We start from the raw sequence: 14,055 nt of genomic DNA, 5'->3' as shown, positions 1-14,055 counted from the left end.
TGTATGTATGTGTGTGTGTGTGTGTGTGTGTGTGTGTGTGTGTGTGTAATTTAATCTGTATCAGGGCCTATCACTGAAGCTTTCTGACTTAATAATATTTTTGAATGAATAACTAAAGTGAATGAATAGAAGTAGTAGAGAAAAAAAAGCACTAGCCTTTATATTAGTATAGGATGACTGTTATAACAAAGACCCTAAAATCTCAGTGGTTTCAAGCAATTTAAAAAAAAATAAATGAAATGAAATAGTCTAATGTTTGGTCACAGCCAGTGCTGTTGACAGAATAGGTAGAGGAGTGGGGCAGTAGGGAGGAGCTAGTCTCTGACCCATACAGTCACTTAGGGACTCAAGGTCTTTCCGTCTTGGGACACTTTGATCTTCAACATGTGGGCCCTAAAGTTGTTAAAGAAGGGGAAAAGAAAGTGGAGGATTACCCATAGGAAATTTTTATGAACCAGAACTGGAATTGGCCCCTTTCCACAGGCCAGAACTCAGCCCCATGGCTCTAACAGAATTGCTGGAACAGGAGGCTGGGAGATGTTACCTCATAATGTGTCCAGGCAGAAAAGGAAAACCATCAAGATTGGTGGCTTCTAGAATCCTCTGCCTTAGCTGGTTTTAAGACTTGCTAGTATTCGAGCTTGAGAGCATGATGAAAGGGCCTTGCTGACCATTGCTTTTCCTACACACCTATCCTACCTCCTCTTCATGCTACCTTTCATTTCATACCTTTTCACCCAACTCACACCATTTCCTTTCATCCAGCCTCATCTTGAGTCTCTTTTATTTGATACCTTGACATAAGGAGACATAATGTGAATGTGGATGGGGACCCCTAAGGAGAAGGATTTTCATGAGCCAGATAAATGGAAAAGACAGCTCACTGGAAAAGTGGCACACATTTCAGAAAGGGAATTGGGAGAGGCAGCAAGGAAGCCAGGAGATGTTGGTTTGAGTTGACTTGAGATGAGAATGGGTTATTCTAGTAGGGGACAAATCCCAAGATGAATAGTCCATTTCTCCATGTAGTAGAAAGTAATGTCTTGAACAAAATTTTATAAACTTATTATAAAATTCAGATTGAAGATCCTCTCTCATGATTTTAACTGCACTGGAAAGACCAGCACCCACAGTTAAGAACTACAGCCTTTTGAGAGTAAGTCACTCCAGCTGTTCTATTTTTTTTTTAACATTCACATAAAAATAACATGCATATACACACATTCAATAATTGAGGAAGATATTTTTATAAAGAACATTGTTTGCTTTCTGCCTTAAACTCTTCCGTCATGGAATGGGAAGCAAACATGTACACACATTCAGTAAACCTGCTCAGCAGTCAAAACTGTATTATTACAGCAGGAAAGCCCCCCAGATTTGCCCCCAGGCAGCTCCTGAAGAGTTGTAGAGTTGCAGATATTGTAATACTCCTAGTTTGTAATATAGATTCCTGTGATAGGGATTCCCTGCCCCAAACTCCCTTAGGTCCAGAAAGACACTAATTCGTCTTTTTGGCTGATCGTTAATGACCAGAATTGATCTCCCTTCTCACTTGTTATGCTTATTTAATAAAAAACACTTTCTGGAAACAAGTTCTTGTTTATGTTTGTAAGTGGTATCTCTTACACCTAAAATTCTTACATGGGACAATTTCATAGAGCCAACAGACACAAAAGTCTTTGCCAAGGACAATTCTCATGAAGGGTATAAAAGCAGTGAATCCTTGGAAGTCCAGAGTAAATGACAGGACTTGCCCCCCAGATACTAAATGGGATTAAGTGCACCTTTTCTGAAAGCCATGTAAAGCAACTGCATAGTTGACACACCATGTTTTTCTTCCCACAGGGCTTTCCTGGAAAGGATGGATCCTCTGGCCCTCCGGGACCACCAGGGCCAATTGTAAGTATTTCCAGGAACTACTGGGATGTAGTACTGCTTTAAAGCAATTCATCTCTTTTGAGAGATTTTCTTCTGCCAAACCTTTCACCTTGGCGGCCATCTTTGCTGTAGTGTAACAACTCATCCCTTGGTACAGAGCTCTTCCTAAAACATCCTTAAAAAATAATGTATCCATGTGGCTTGATTATTCTACCTCTGAGCCACTTTGCCATAGATCACCTGCATTGATTTAGTTTTTATTAGACACAGCTAAGACTTGAATTATTTTTTCTTTTTAAATTTTTATTGGAGTCAAGTTGATTTACAATGTTGTGTTAGTTTCAGGTGTACAGCAAAGTGAATCAGTTATACATATACATATATTCCCTCTTCTTTAGATTATTTTCCCATATAGGCCATTACAGAGTATTGAGTAGCATTCCCTGTGCTCTACAGTAGGTCCTTGTTGATTATCTATTTTCTACATAGTAGTGTGTATATGTCACTACTATATATAAAAAAGGCTTGAATTTGAAAGAACTACATCTAACCGACAGAGTGGAGACTTTTCCAAAACTGTCTTCCTTACTTTTGTGGTACGTTAGTTGGAAACAGGAATGAGCAGTGAATCCTGAAGACTTGGTGTTGGGCGGGGAGGTGAGGTTAACTGTGCATATTGGTTGCTCTTTCTTGAGAGCTAGCTGTTTTCGATGAGAATGAGTGAGTCCTCACCTTTGCTCCATATTCCTGTCTATTAGGGCATTCCCGGAGCCCCTGGAGTCCCAGGAATCACAGGAAGCATGGGACCCCAAGGCGCCCTTGGACCACCTGTGAGTATGTGGCCGTAGCCGGTCAGGATGGTTGCCCAGTTATCTCTCTGGTTTATTTATGTGTTTAAATTTACAGCATCTTTTTTGGTCAAAATGTTGTTTACAGGACTGGATTCTATGGGAATCCATAAGGAAAACAAAGAATCTCCTAGGATAAAGATTAACATCAGACTGTGCATATATCATGGCTAAAGACAAATGGTCCCAACGGGGAATAATCTGCAGCTAAGCTTCTGCTTATATATATTTCCACTGTTTGTTATTCTGTATTTGGCTAAGTCAACTCAATGCCATCTTTACAGGGATTGGGTACAATACTATCTGTTAATTATGCCTGTCTCCTGGGTGAGAAATACAAGGCTGGAGAAAGTCAAGGATTAGTGAGAATGGGAAGAGATTTTCCTTTTCTAAATTCTGCGAGAAAGATAGAATTTCCCATTACAACACACATTCGCGAATAGTGGTGTAAATGAAAGCCCAGTGAATGGAGCTAATTACCTCCCATTTTTGTGCTTCTAATCGCTTAGGTTGGTGCTTAAATGTGATCAGTGGAGGGGGTAGGAGTAGGATGGGGCAGAAACAGATGAGCTTATCTGGGCCTGTTTCCTCGTCTGTAAAATAAGGTTGTTGAATTACAGCCTCCAAAGGCACACTTGGCATCTTGTGTGACTTGCAAATTGTTCCTTCTGGGTGTAATTATTTGTCAGCCTTCTGATATTATCTGCGAGGTACCAAATCTGTATCCATAAACTAAAGCAATTGAGAAGTGTCAGTGTATATACATTGCAGATGTGCTAAGGATTCATGGAACAGTGAAATCTGAAGGGTGAGGATAGGAGAGGTTAATGAAGTAGATTTCTACTCCCTGCTATAACAATTACCACAATCTCAGGGGCTTAAAACAACAAAAATTTATTATCTTACAGTTCTGTAGGTCAGAAGCCTGATGTAGTCTCACTGGGTTTTAAAATCAAGGTGTCAGCTTTTCCTTTCTGGAAGTTCTAGGGGAGAATCTATTTCCTTGCCTTCTCTAGCTTCTAAAGACTTCCCACCGTCCTTGGTTTGTGGCCCACTTTGAAGTCAGCAGTGTCGCATCTCTCTGACCGTTTTTCCATAATCATATCTCCCCCGAACATCGCCCAGAAAGTTTCTTTGCTTTGAATGATGTATGTGATTACATTTGGGCCACCCAGATAATCCTAGATAATCTCCCTACATTACTTCAAGATCCTAACTAAATCACACTTCAAAGTCATTTTGCCACATAAAGTAATATATTCACAGGTTCTGGGGATTAGGGCATGAACACTTCAGGGGCCTTTTTCTGCCTACCGCACCGAGCACGGAAACATTTGGAACAGAAACATTGGTTCTCATTCAGAAAGAAACTCTCTCCCTCTAGCTACTCAGATAGTCACTCTTTATTCCTGAAACTCATTTCAATAAAATGATTTTGCCCTCAGGGTCCTATTCTAGGCTGTGATTCACATGCCACATATGCAGGTACACAAACACACATAAGACATGAACATAAAAAATGCCTCCAGATTTTAGCAAACACATCCTCATTTGCACACCCAAATAAAGCTCTCCTTAGTTGGCATTTTACAAAGCCATATACTTATGGAAGATAGCTACATTGTCATGGTGCAAAACCCTTTTAGATCTCCTCTTTTCATATCAAACTGCTAATGGGTCACAGAAGAAAATTTGATTGCTTTATCCTCACACATCTTTTTCTATTATCTCTGCTACCAGGCTTCAATCTACTTCCCAAAATGTGCTCCAGGGAACAAGAGTTCCAGAATATGTCAGCAGGGCTCAGAGAGCAAGGGGTTCTGGGAAAGAAGCCTCAGAGACAGTGTATACTAAATCTGTTTCTCAGAAAGTCATGGCAAATTTTAGGATAGCAAAGACTTTGAGGCACCTTAAGGTGAAACAGAAAACCAAAACACTGGTTTAACTTGGTTGGACCATAAACAAATGTATTTGTGCAGTTTCCCTTAACCCAAGCTGGGTTGATCCTAACCGCAGAGGGATGGAACGCGATAGGAAAGAACAGGCTCTAGGAGTATTTGGGAGAGAACAGTGGGGTGTGGGAGTAGAGTGAGACATGAAATACATTACGTAAGTAGGACCCCACCCTGCTTATCCATCTGGCCTTTTGTAGCTCTAGAATAGACTTTAAATATGGGGCATAGAAAAATGGCAATACATTTTTTCCTGGAAATAAACCACTTGTTAATAATATTATCTCCTATTGTTATAAATCAACAGAAAAGGGCCAGTGATGGTGGCATTTATATCAGAGACAGCACTGGGTATTCTCTCAAAAGCCAGTTGTTCTCTGAACCGTCCAGCCCAGCCTTTTCCCTGTGCTTTGGGCTGGGAGGAGCCATATGCCTGCTGGCTTCCAGACTGGCGTGTCTAGTAAAGTAGGCTCAGTGTCATGGTGTAAAGGCCTTGATTGACTTCCCATGGATGTCTGTCTAGGAAGGCGGGAGGGAAAGAGACCAAGAAAGACACACCGACCCACTGAAAATAGCAGTGTGTTTCCTATAGTCGGTGCCAGGAAAATGCTTGCTTTCATAAACCCTGCTTTTAGCTGCTGACTTCCCAAGACAGAATGGGCATTAATGCTGTTGTGGTCATAATTCCTACCTGAGGCTTAAGCATAAGCTAAAATATGGTGTCTCCCCTTGCAGGAGAACAGATAGTGATGGAGCACATGGAAGAAGCGACCACGCATTTAGCTTGAAATCAATATAGGTAGAAAGGTCTAGTGCTCCATCATTTAAAGAGCACTGCATTAGAAGTCAGGAAACCTAGGTTCTAGACGTGGCCCTCACATGACCTCAACTAGCTGTGTGAGCCACATCACTTAAGCAATTTATCTAGCTTCTCAGAAGGCCAATTTCCCAATTAATTCATTTAAAACTATTTACCGAGTAGCTACAATATGTACAAGAGACATGAGGGACAAGGGTCCATGAGGGGTATAAAAGATGACCAAGATATTTTTCCACATTCATGGAAGAGCTAGAGACAATGATGATTTTTGTTTTATATAAGAAAGTATAATAAAAGTCAGACAGTGAGAAATGCCTTAAAGGAAAGACAAGGAAAGTTCTATTTGAGGGAGACAGACACTCAGAGGCAGACATACAGAGGGAGATAACCCCATGCCCTCAGTTGAGGGTGTGAGGGGAACAGCTCCTGAAAGAGGCTGTGTTTTAATAGGATCTTTCACAGATGGGTGTGAGTTCCACCTGCAAAGACATGAAGATGGCATCCTTTAGATGGGGATTGTAATAAAACATAAAGCAAACACAGGGCAACCCTGTCTGTTGTACCTTTTAATATTTTTCACCTCTCTTTCTTTCTTCATCACCACTGCCACACTTTAATTTCAAACCCTCTTAATTTCTTACCAAGACTGTCATGAGAAGCTCTAATTGCTTCTCGTGAAATGAAGAGGGTTTGAAATTAAACTGAATTAAGCAGAAGCCCCTTGCCTCTGCTCTAGCTCTGGTCTGTTCATTCTCCAGTTGCCAAAAGATCTTTCCAGTACAGATCTTTCTGTTGTGTCATTTCCTGGCTTGAATCTCCTCAGTGGATCCCCGTCACCAGGGGATAGGGCCCAAATATTCAGCCACGTATACGTAGCCCTTGACGATGGGCCCTTACTTTACCCTCCGACTTGATCTGGCATCATCCTTTCTCTTGGAGGGATGACAACATCCCTTGGAGTTGTAACCCCAAATTATTTAAAGCTCCCCCAATATGTGCCATCCTGTTTCACACTTTTTTTTTTTTTTTGCCTTTTGGGGATGCTCTTCCATTTGTCTGGGTTGCTTTCTCCTCCTTTCTCCACCTGGTGAGCTTCTGGCTATTCTCTGTCTTAAACTGTGCACTTCCTGTGTGAGGCCACCCTCATGTCCTCAGGCTGAGAGACTTCATTTCAACTATTGATGTCCATCTCTCCACGAAAGGAGAGTTCCTTGAGGGCAGAAATTGTATCATATTCATGTTCTTATTCCTAGACCCCAGCTCAGTATCATAGAGGGTACTTAATAAGTGTTTGTTAAAAGAAAGAATGAAGGTATGATTGCCTTCCAGTTAGGCTGATGTTCAGGTGAGTATGAGAAGATTATTCTTATAGATTGGGGGTCAGACGTGGGAGACATTTAGAGCCGAATGAAGAATGTTTTGATTTTGGTTAACAGACATCTAATATTTGGAACTTGGACCATGAGATCATTCTTCTTGCCTTCAGCACTAAAATTCTGTGAATCTATGAATGTAGCTACTGTATTTTCTTTTCTTTACATTTCAAGGGTTCCTGAAATTAAAGGAAAATGTGCCACTTTTTCTCACCTACATGTACAGGGAATGTGTGTTTTCCCTCAAAGCATACTTTGGTGGAGTTATGAACCTTAACTCACTCAGGAATTTTTAGTTTGTTTTTGTTTTATTTTGCAAAAATCAAAGAAAAAATGTCAGAGAAGTTGGAATAAAAAATAATTTCTTGCCCTTCAGATATATTCACTAAATGGATCTTTCTTGGAGACCACCTAGCTATGTCCTGCAGCTACTTAGTAACAAGCATTGTGAGGCTGAGTCTGAGGAATTTCAGGCCCAATTAAATACATCCATCCCTATATACCAGAAGGTGCCCACAGCTGATGCTGTACATTTACCTTATCACTCAGGTTTGCATTGTAGTTTCTTTTTCTTTTTTCTTCTTCTACTTTTGTTTTCTTGGCTGCATAGCGTGGCATGCAGGATCATAGTTCCCCAACCAGGGATTGAACCTGCATCCCCTGCCATGGAAGCGCGGAGTCTTAACCACTGGACTGCCAGGGAAGTCCCTGTAGTTTCTTTTTCTAAGTTTCAAGCATTTCAGACAAGACGACTTAATAAATGATAGCTAGCAATGGAAATATCAAAGAATACATTGGTTCAGAAACAAAAATATTCAAGATAAAATAGATTATAAGAAACAACTCAAGCAAAATGACGTCACTCGAAAAAAACAAAAAACAAACAAAACAAAACAAAACAAAAATCTAATTCTGAATGACTACTGTGAGGCTTGGGAGATGTATGTTTGCTTTTTAAATTATTATTTAATTAGGAAAAATATTATCTTCACTAAAATAACAGATTCTGGCTAGCAAATTTCTTGAGCAGTGTTCTCTTTCATGGCAGCAGTAGTGTGTACTGGGAAGAGTGCAGATTCTGGAGCTTAGCTGATTGGGTTCAGGTCCCAGCGTTTCCATTTTCTTATTGTGTGACCTTGGGCAAGTTATTTGTCTTCTCAGTACATCACTTCCCTTATATGTAAAGTGGAAGTAATATCTCATAGGGTTGTTATAAAGAATAAATAAATTTATCTCATAGGAATCTTACAAGGATTAAATGAGTTCATCTTATACGGCTGTTATAAGAGTTAAATGAGTTAATACACCGAGGACAGTGCTTAGAACATGGTAAAATCAGCTTGAGTTTTAAACTACGAGTATTTACAAACAGTTTCTTAATATATGAAAAATGTGAAAGAGTTACATATTTTTGTTTGCTGATTTTTGTTTTTGCTTTGCGTCGAATGCTTGCAAAGGAAGTAGGCAGCAGTCCTAGATTTATAATAAATATTTAAATTTAATATTGGACTTAGTTGAATGTTCGAATGACTCTTTTATGCAAAAAATGGGCTAGGTGGTTTTGGAAGCATAAAGTAATATAAGTTATGGTCCCCAGTATTAGAGGTCTTACCATCTACACAGAGAGAAGAGAAATCCATGCAATGACTTGTTGCTATACTACAATAAAAATTTAGTGTCAGATACGTGATACTTGAAGTAAGTATTGCATTAGAATATTCCTATTGTTGACGCCTAATTTATAAGGTATATGCTTAATACTTTTCTCACATTTCAAATGTTTTTATACACTGGCTAGATCAGGTCTGTGAGAATGAGAAGTTGTAATTTTGATGAGCAGGAGGTGGGGAAGGTGGGGCTAAAAAACGAGACATTGAATTCGAGGACTTTGACTTTGTCACATGGATGTCTAAGACTCACTGAGTGATTTTTGAATAGAGGAAGAGCTGCCATCAATCAACAGTCACTGAACTTTCTAAGTTGTATGCTGGTAGTATCTGAGGAGGATGAGACTAGTGGTTTTGTAGAGGATGAACTGGAAGGGAGGGTTTTTAGTTGGAGAAGCCAGCTAGAAGGAAGTTGCAAATACGCTGGTGTGAGATGGTTAGGGTAGCACATGGGTGGTGGAGTAGAAGAGATGGATATAAGAGGAATTGCAATGCAAAAAGTGTGCATGTGTGTGTGTGTATGTGTGTGTAATAGACATGCAAGAGGCAAGGGAAGGGACATTCACAGAAAGATAGACAAGATGAAAAGGCAGAGGGCTATGTACCAGATGAAGGAACAAGATAAAACCCCAGAAAAACAACTAAATGAAGTGGAGATAGGCAACCTTTCAGAAAAAGAATTCAGAATAATGATAGTGAAGATGATCCAGGACTTCGGAAACAGAATGGAGGCAAAGATACAGAAGATGCAAGAAATGTTTAACAAACACCTAGAAGAATTAAAGAACAAACAAACAGAGATGAACAGTACGATAACTGAAATGAAAACTACACTAGAAGGAATCAATAGCAGAATAACTGAGGGAGAAGAACGGATAAGTGACCTGGAAGACAGAATGGTGGAATTCACTGCTGCAGAACAGAATAAAGAAAAAAGAATGAAAAGAAATGAAGACAGCCTAAGATACCTCTGGGACAACATCAAATGCACTAATAATCACATTATAGGGGTCCCAGAGGAGAAGAGACAGAGAGAAAGGAGCCAAGAAAATATTTGAAGAGATTATAGTCAAAAACTTCCCTAACAAGGGAAAAGAAATAGCCACCTAAGTCCAGGGAGTGCAGAGAGTCCCAAGCAGGATAAACTGAAGGAGAAACACACCAAGACACATAGTAATCAAATTGACAAAAATTAAAGACAAAGAAAAATTATTAAAAGCAACAAGGGAAAAACAACAAATAACATACAAGGGAACTCCCATAAGGTTAACAGCTGATTTCTCAGAAAAGCTTTACAGACAAGCAAAAGCTAAGGGAATTCAGCACCACCAAACCAGCTTTACAACAAATGCTAAAGGAACTTCTCTAAGTGGGAAAACAAGAGAAGAAAAGGACCTACAAAGACAAGCCCAAAACAATTAAGAAAATGGTGATAGGAACGTACATATCAATAATTACCTTAAACGTGAATGGATGAAATGCTCCAACCAAAAGACACAGACTCACTGAATGGATACAAAAACAAGATCCATATATATGCTGTCTATAAGAGACCCACTTCAGACCTAGGGACACATACAGACTGAAAGTGAGGAGATGGAAAAATATATTCCATGCAAATGGAAATTTAAAAAAAAGCTGGAGTAGCAATACTCATCTCAGATAAAATAGACTTTAAAATACAGAAAGAAAGTTACAAGAGACAAGAAAGGACACTACATAATGATCAAGGGATCAATCCAAGAAGAAGATATAACAATTATAAATATATATGCACCCAACATAGGAACACCTCAATACATAAGGCAACTGCTAACAGCTATAAGAGGAAATCGACAGTAACACAATAATGGGGGGGCTTTAACACCTCACTTACATCAACGGACAGATCATTCAAACAAAATTAATAAGGAAACACAAGCTTTAAAAGACACAATGGACCAGATAGGTTTAATTGATATTTATAGGACATTCCATCCAAAAACAGCAGATTACACTTTCTTCTCAAGTGTCCACGGAACATTCTCCAGGAGAGATCACATCTTGGGTCACAAATCAAACTTCAGTAAATTTAAGAAAACTGAAATCGTATCAAGAATCTTTTCTGACCACAACGCTATGAGATTAGAAATCAATTACTGGGAAAAAAACGTAAAAAACACAACACATGCACGCTAAACAATGCGTTACTAAATAACCAAGAGATCACTGAAGAAATCAAAGAGGAAATCAAAAAATACCTAGAGACAAATGACAATGAAAACACAACGATCTAAACCTATGGGGGGGGGGAGCTTCAAGATGGCGGAAGAGTAAGATGTGGAGATCACCTTCCTCTCCACAAATACATCAGAAATACATCTACATGTGGAACAACTCCTACAGAACACCTACTGAACGCTGGCAGGAGACCTCAGACATCCCAAAAGGCAAGAAACTCCCCACGTACCTGGGTAGGGCAAAAGAACAAAGAATAAACAGAGACAAAAGAATAGGGACGGGACCTGCACCAGTGGGAGGGAGCTGTGAAGGAGGAAAGGTTTCCACACACTAGGAAGCCCTTCGTGGGTGGAGACTGCAGGTGGCGAAGCAGGGGGGAGCTTCGGAGCCATGGAGGAGAGCACAGCAACAGGGTGTGGAGGGCAAAGCAGAGAGATTTCCGCACAGAGGATTGCTGCCGACCAGAACTCACCAGCCTGAGAGGCTTGTCTGCTCACCCGCCAGGGCGGGCGGGGGCTGGGAGCTGAGGCTTGGGCTTCGGAGGTCAGATCCCAGGGAGAGGCCTGGGGTTGGCGGCATGAACACAGCCGGAAGGGGTTAGTGCGCCACGGCTAGCCAGGAGGGAGTCCGGGAAAAAGTCTGGAGCTGCCGAAGAGACAAGAGACTTTTTCTTGCCTCTTTGTTTCCTGGTGCACGAGGAGACGGGATTCAGAGTGCCGCTTAAAGCAGCTCCAGAGTCGGGCGCGAGTCGCAGCTATCAGCGCAGACCCCAGAGATGGGCGTGGGATGTTAGGGCTGCTGCTGCTGCCACCAAGAAGCCTGTGAGCAAGCACAGGTCACTCTCCACACCTGCCCTCCCGGGAGCCTGTGCAGCCCGCCACTGCCAGGGTCCCATGATCAAGGAACAACTTCCCCAGGAGAACACACGGCACGCCTCAGGCTGGTGCATCGTCATGCTGGCCTCTGCCAACGCAGGCTCGCCCCACATCCGTACCCCTCCCTCCCTCCCCCCATCCTGAGTGAGCCAGAGCCCCCGAAGCAGCTCCTCCTTTAACCCCATCCTGTCTGAGCGGAGAACAGATGCCCTCAGGCGACCTACATGCAGAGGCGGGTGCAAATCCAAAGCTGAACCGTGGGAGTTGTGCGAACAAAGAAGAGAAAGGGAAATCTCTCCCAGCAGCCTCAGGAGCAGCGGATTAAATCTGCGCAATCAACTTGATGTACCCTGCATCTGTGGAATACCTGAATAGACAATGAATCATCCCACATTGAGGAGGTGACTTTGGGAGCAACGATATATATATATTTTCCCCCTTTTTCTCTTTTTGTGAGTATGCATGTGGATGCTTCTCTGTGTGATTTTGTCTGTATAGCTTTGCTTTTACCATTTGTGCTAGGGTTCTGTCTGTCCATTTTTTTGTTGTTTTTTTTATTACTTAAAAATTTTTTCTTTCTTAATAATTATTTTTTAGTTTTTATTTTAATAACTTTATTTTATTTTATTTTATCTTCTTCTTTCCTTCTTTCTTTTTTTTCTTCTTTTTATTCTGAGCCGTGTGGAGGACAGGCTCTTGGTGCTCCAGCCAGGCATCAGGGCTGTGCCTCTGAGGTGGGAGAGCCAACTTCAGGACACTGGTCCACAAGAGACCTCCCAGCTCCACGAATATCAAATGGTGAAAATCTCCCAGAGATCTCCATCTCAACTCCAAGACCCAGCTCCACTCAACGACCAGCAAGATACAGTGCGGGTCACCCTATGCCAAACAACTAGCAAGACAGGAACACAAACCCATGCATTAGCATAGACGCTGCCTAAAATTATAATAAGGCCACAGACACCCCAAAACACACCACCAGAGAAGAAGAACGGATAAGGGACTTGGAAGACAAAATAATGGAAATAACTACTGAGAGCAGCATAAAGAAAAAAGAATGAAAAGAATTGAGGACAGTCTCAGAGACCTCTGGGACAACATTAAACACACCAACATTAAAATATAGGGGTTCCAGAAAAGAAGAGAAAAAGAAAGGGACTGAGAAAATATTTGAAGAGATTATAGTTGAAAACTTCCCTAATATGGGAGAGGAAATAGTTAATCAAGTCCAGGAAGCACAGAGAGTGCCATAAAGGATAAATCCAAGGAGAAACATGCCAAGACACATATTAATCAAATTATCAAAAATTAAATACAAAGATCAAATATTAAAAGCAGCAAGGGAAAAACAACAATAACACATAAGGGAATCCCCAAAAGGTTAACAGCTGATCTTTCAGCAGACACTCTGCAAGCCAGAAGGGAGTGGCAGGACATATTTTAAATGATGACAGAGAAAAACCTACAACCAAGATGACTCTACCCAGCCAGGATCTCATTCAGATTTGACAGAGAAATTAAAAGCTTTACAGACAAGCAAAAGCTAAGAGAATTCAACCAAACAAAAAACTAGAAACAAATCACAATGAAAACACAGTGACCCAAAACCTATGGAATGCAGCAAAAGCATTTCTAAGAGGGAAGTTTATAGCTATACAAGCCTACCTTAAATGATGACAGAGAAAAACCTACAACCAAGATGACTCTACCCAGCCAGGATCTCATTCAGATTTGACAGAGAAATTAAAAGCTTTACAGACAAGCAAAAGCTAAGAGAATTCAGCACCACCAAACCAGCTTTACAACAAATGCTAAAGGAGTTCTCTAGGCAGGAAACACAAGAGAAGGAAAAGACCTACAATAATAAACCCAAAACAATTAAGAAAATGGTAATAGGAACATACATATCGATAATTACCTTAAATGTAAATGGATTAGGGCTTCCCTGATGGTGCAGTGGTTGAGAGTCCGCCTGCCAATGCAGGGGACACGGGTTCGTGCCCCGGTCTGGGAAGATCCCACATGCCGTGGAGCGGCTGGGCCCGTGAGCCGTGGCCGCTGAGCCTGCGTGTCCGGAGCCTGTGCTCCACAATGGGAGAGGCCACAACAGTGAGAGGCCCAGGTACCGCAAAAAAAAAAAAAAACCAAACAAAAAACTAGAAACAAATCACAATGAAAACACAGTGACCCAAAACCTATGGAATGCAGCAAAAGCATTTCTAAGAGGGAAGTTTATAGCTATACAAGCCTACCTTAAGGAACAAGAAACATCTCAAATAAACAACCTAATCTTACACCTAAAGCAATTAGAGAAAGAAGAACAAAAAACCCCTAAAGTTAGCAGACGGAAAGAAATCATAAAGATCAGGTCAGAAACGAAGGAAACGATAGCAAAGATCAATAAAACTAAAAGCTGGTTCTT

The 14,055-nt window shown here is 41.0% G+C and overlaps 1 protein-coding gene across 1 annotated transcript in view; it reads left to right on the top strand.

Moving 5' to 3' along the window:
- COL14A1 (collagen type XIV alpha 1 chain) overlaps window positions 1–14,055 on the top strand; it is a 265,739-nt gene that overhangs the window by 220,203 nt on the left and 31,481 nt on the right. Inside the window, exon 42 of the mRNA XM_024129388.3 lies at window positions 2,637–2,708. Within this exon, the coding sequence (XP_023985156.1) occupies window positions 2,637–2,708 (72 nt within the window). The remainder of the gene's footprint in view (window positions 1–2,636; window positions 2,709–14,055) is intronic.

The sequence above is a fragment of the Physeter macrocephalus genome, chromosome 15, assembly GCF_002837175.3.
Source record: "Physeter macrocephalus isolate SW-GA chromosome 15, ASM283717v5, whole genome shotgun sequence".
In the NCBI taxonomy this organism is placed as follows: domain Eukaryota; kingdom Metazoa; phylum Chordata; class Mammalia; order Artiodactyla; family Physeteridae; genus Physeter; species Physeter macrocephalus.
Note: the sequence above shows the minus strand (reverse complement) of the source record. Positions and strands in the feature narration are given on the sequence as shown.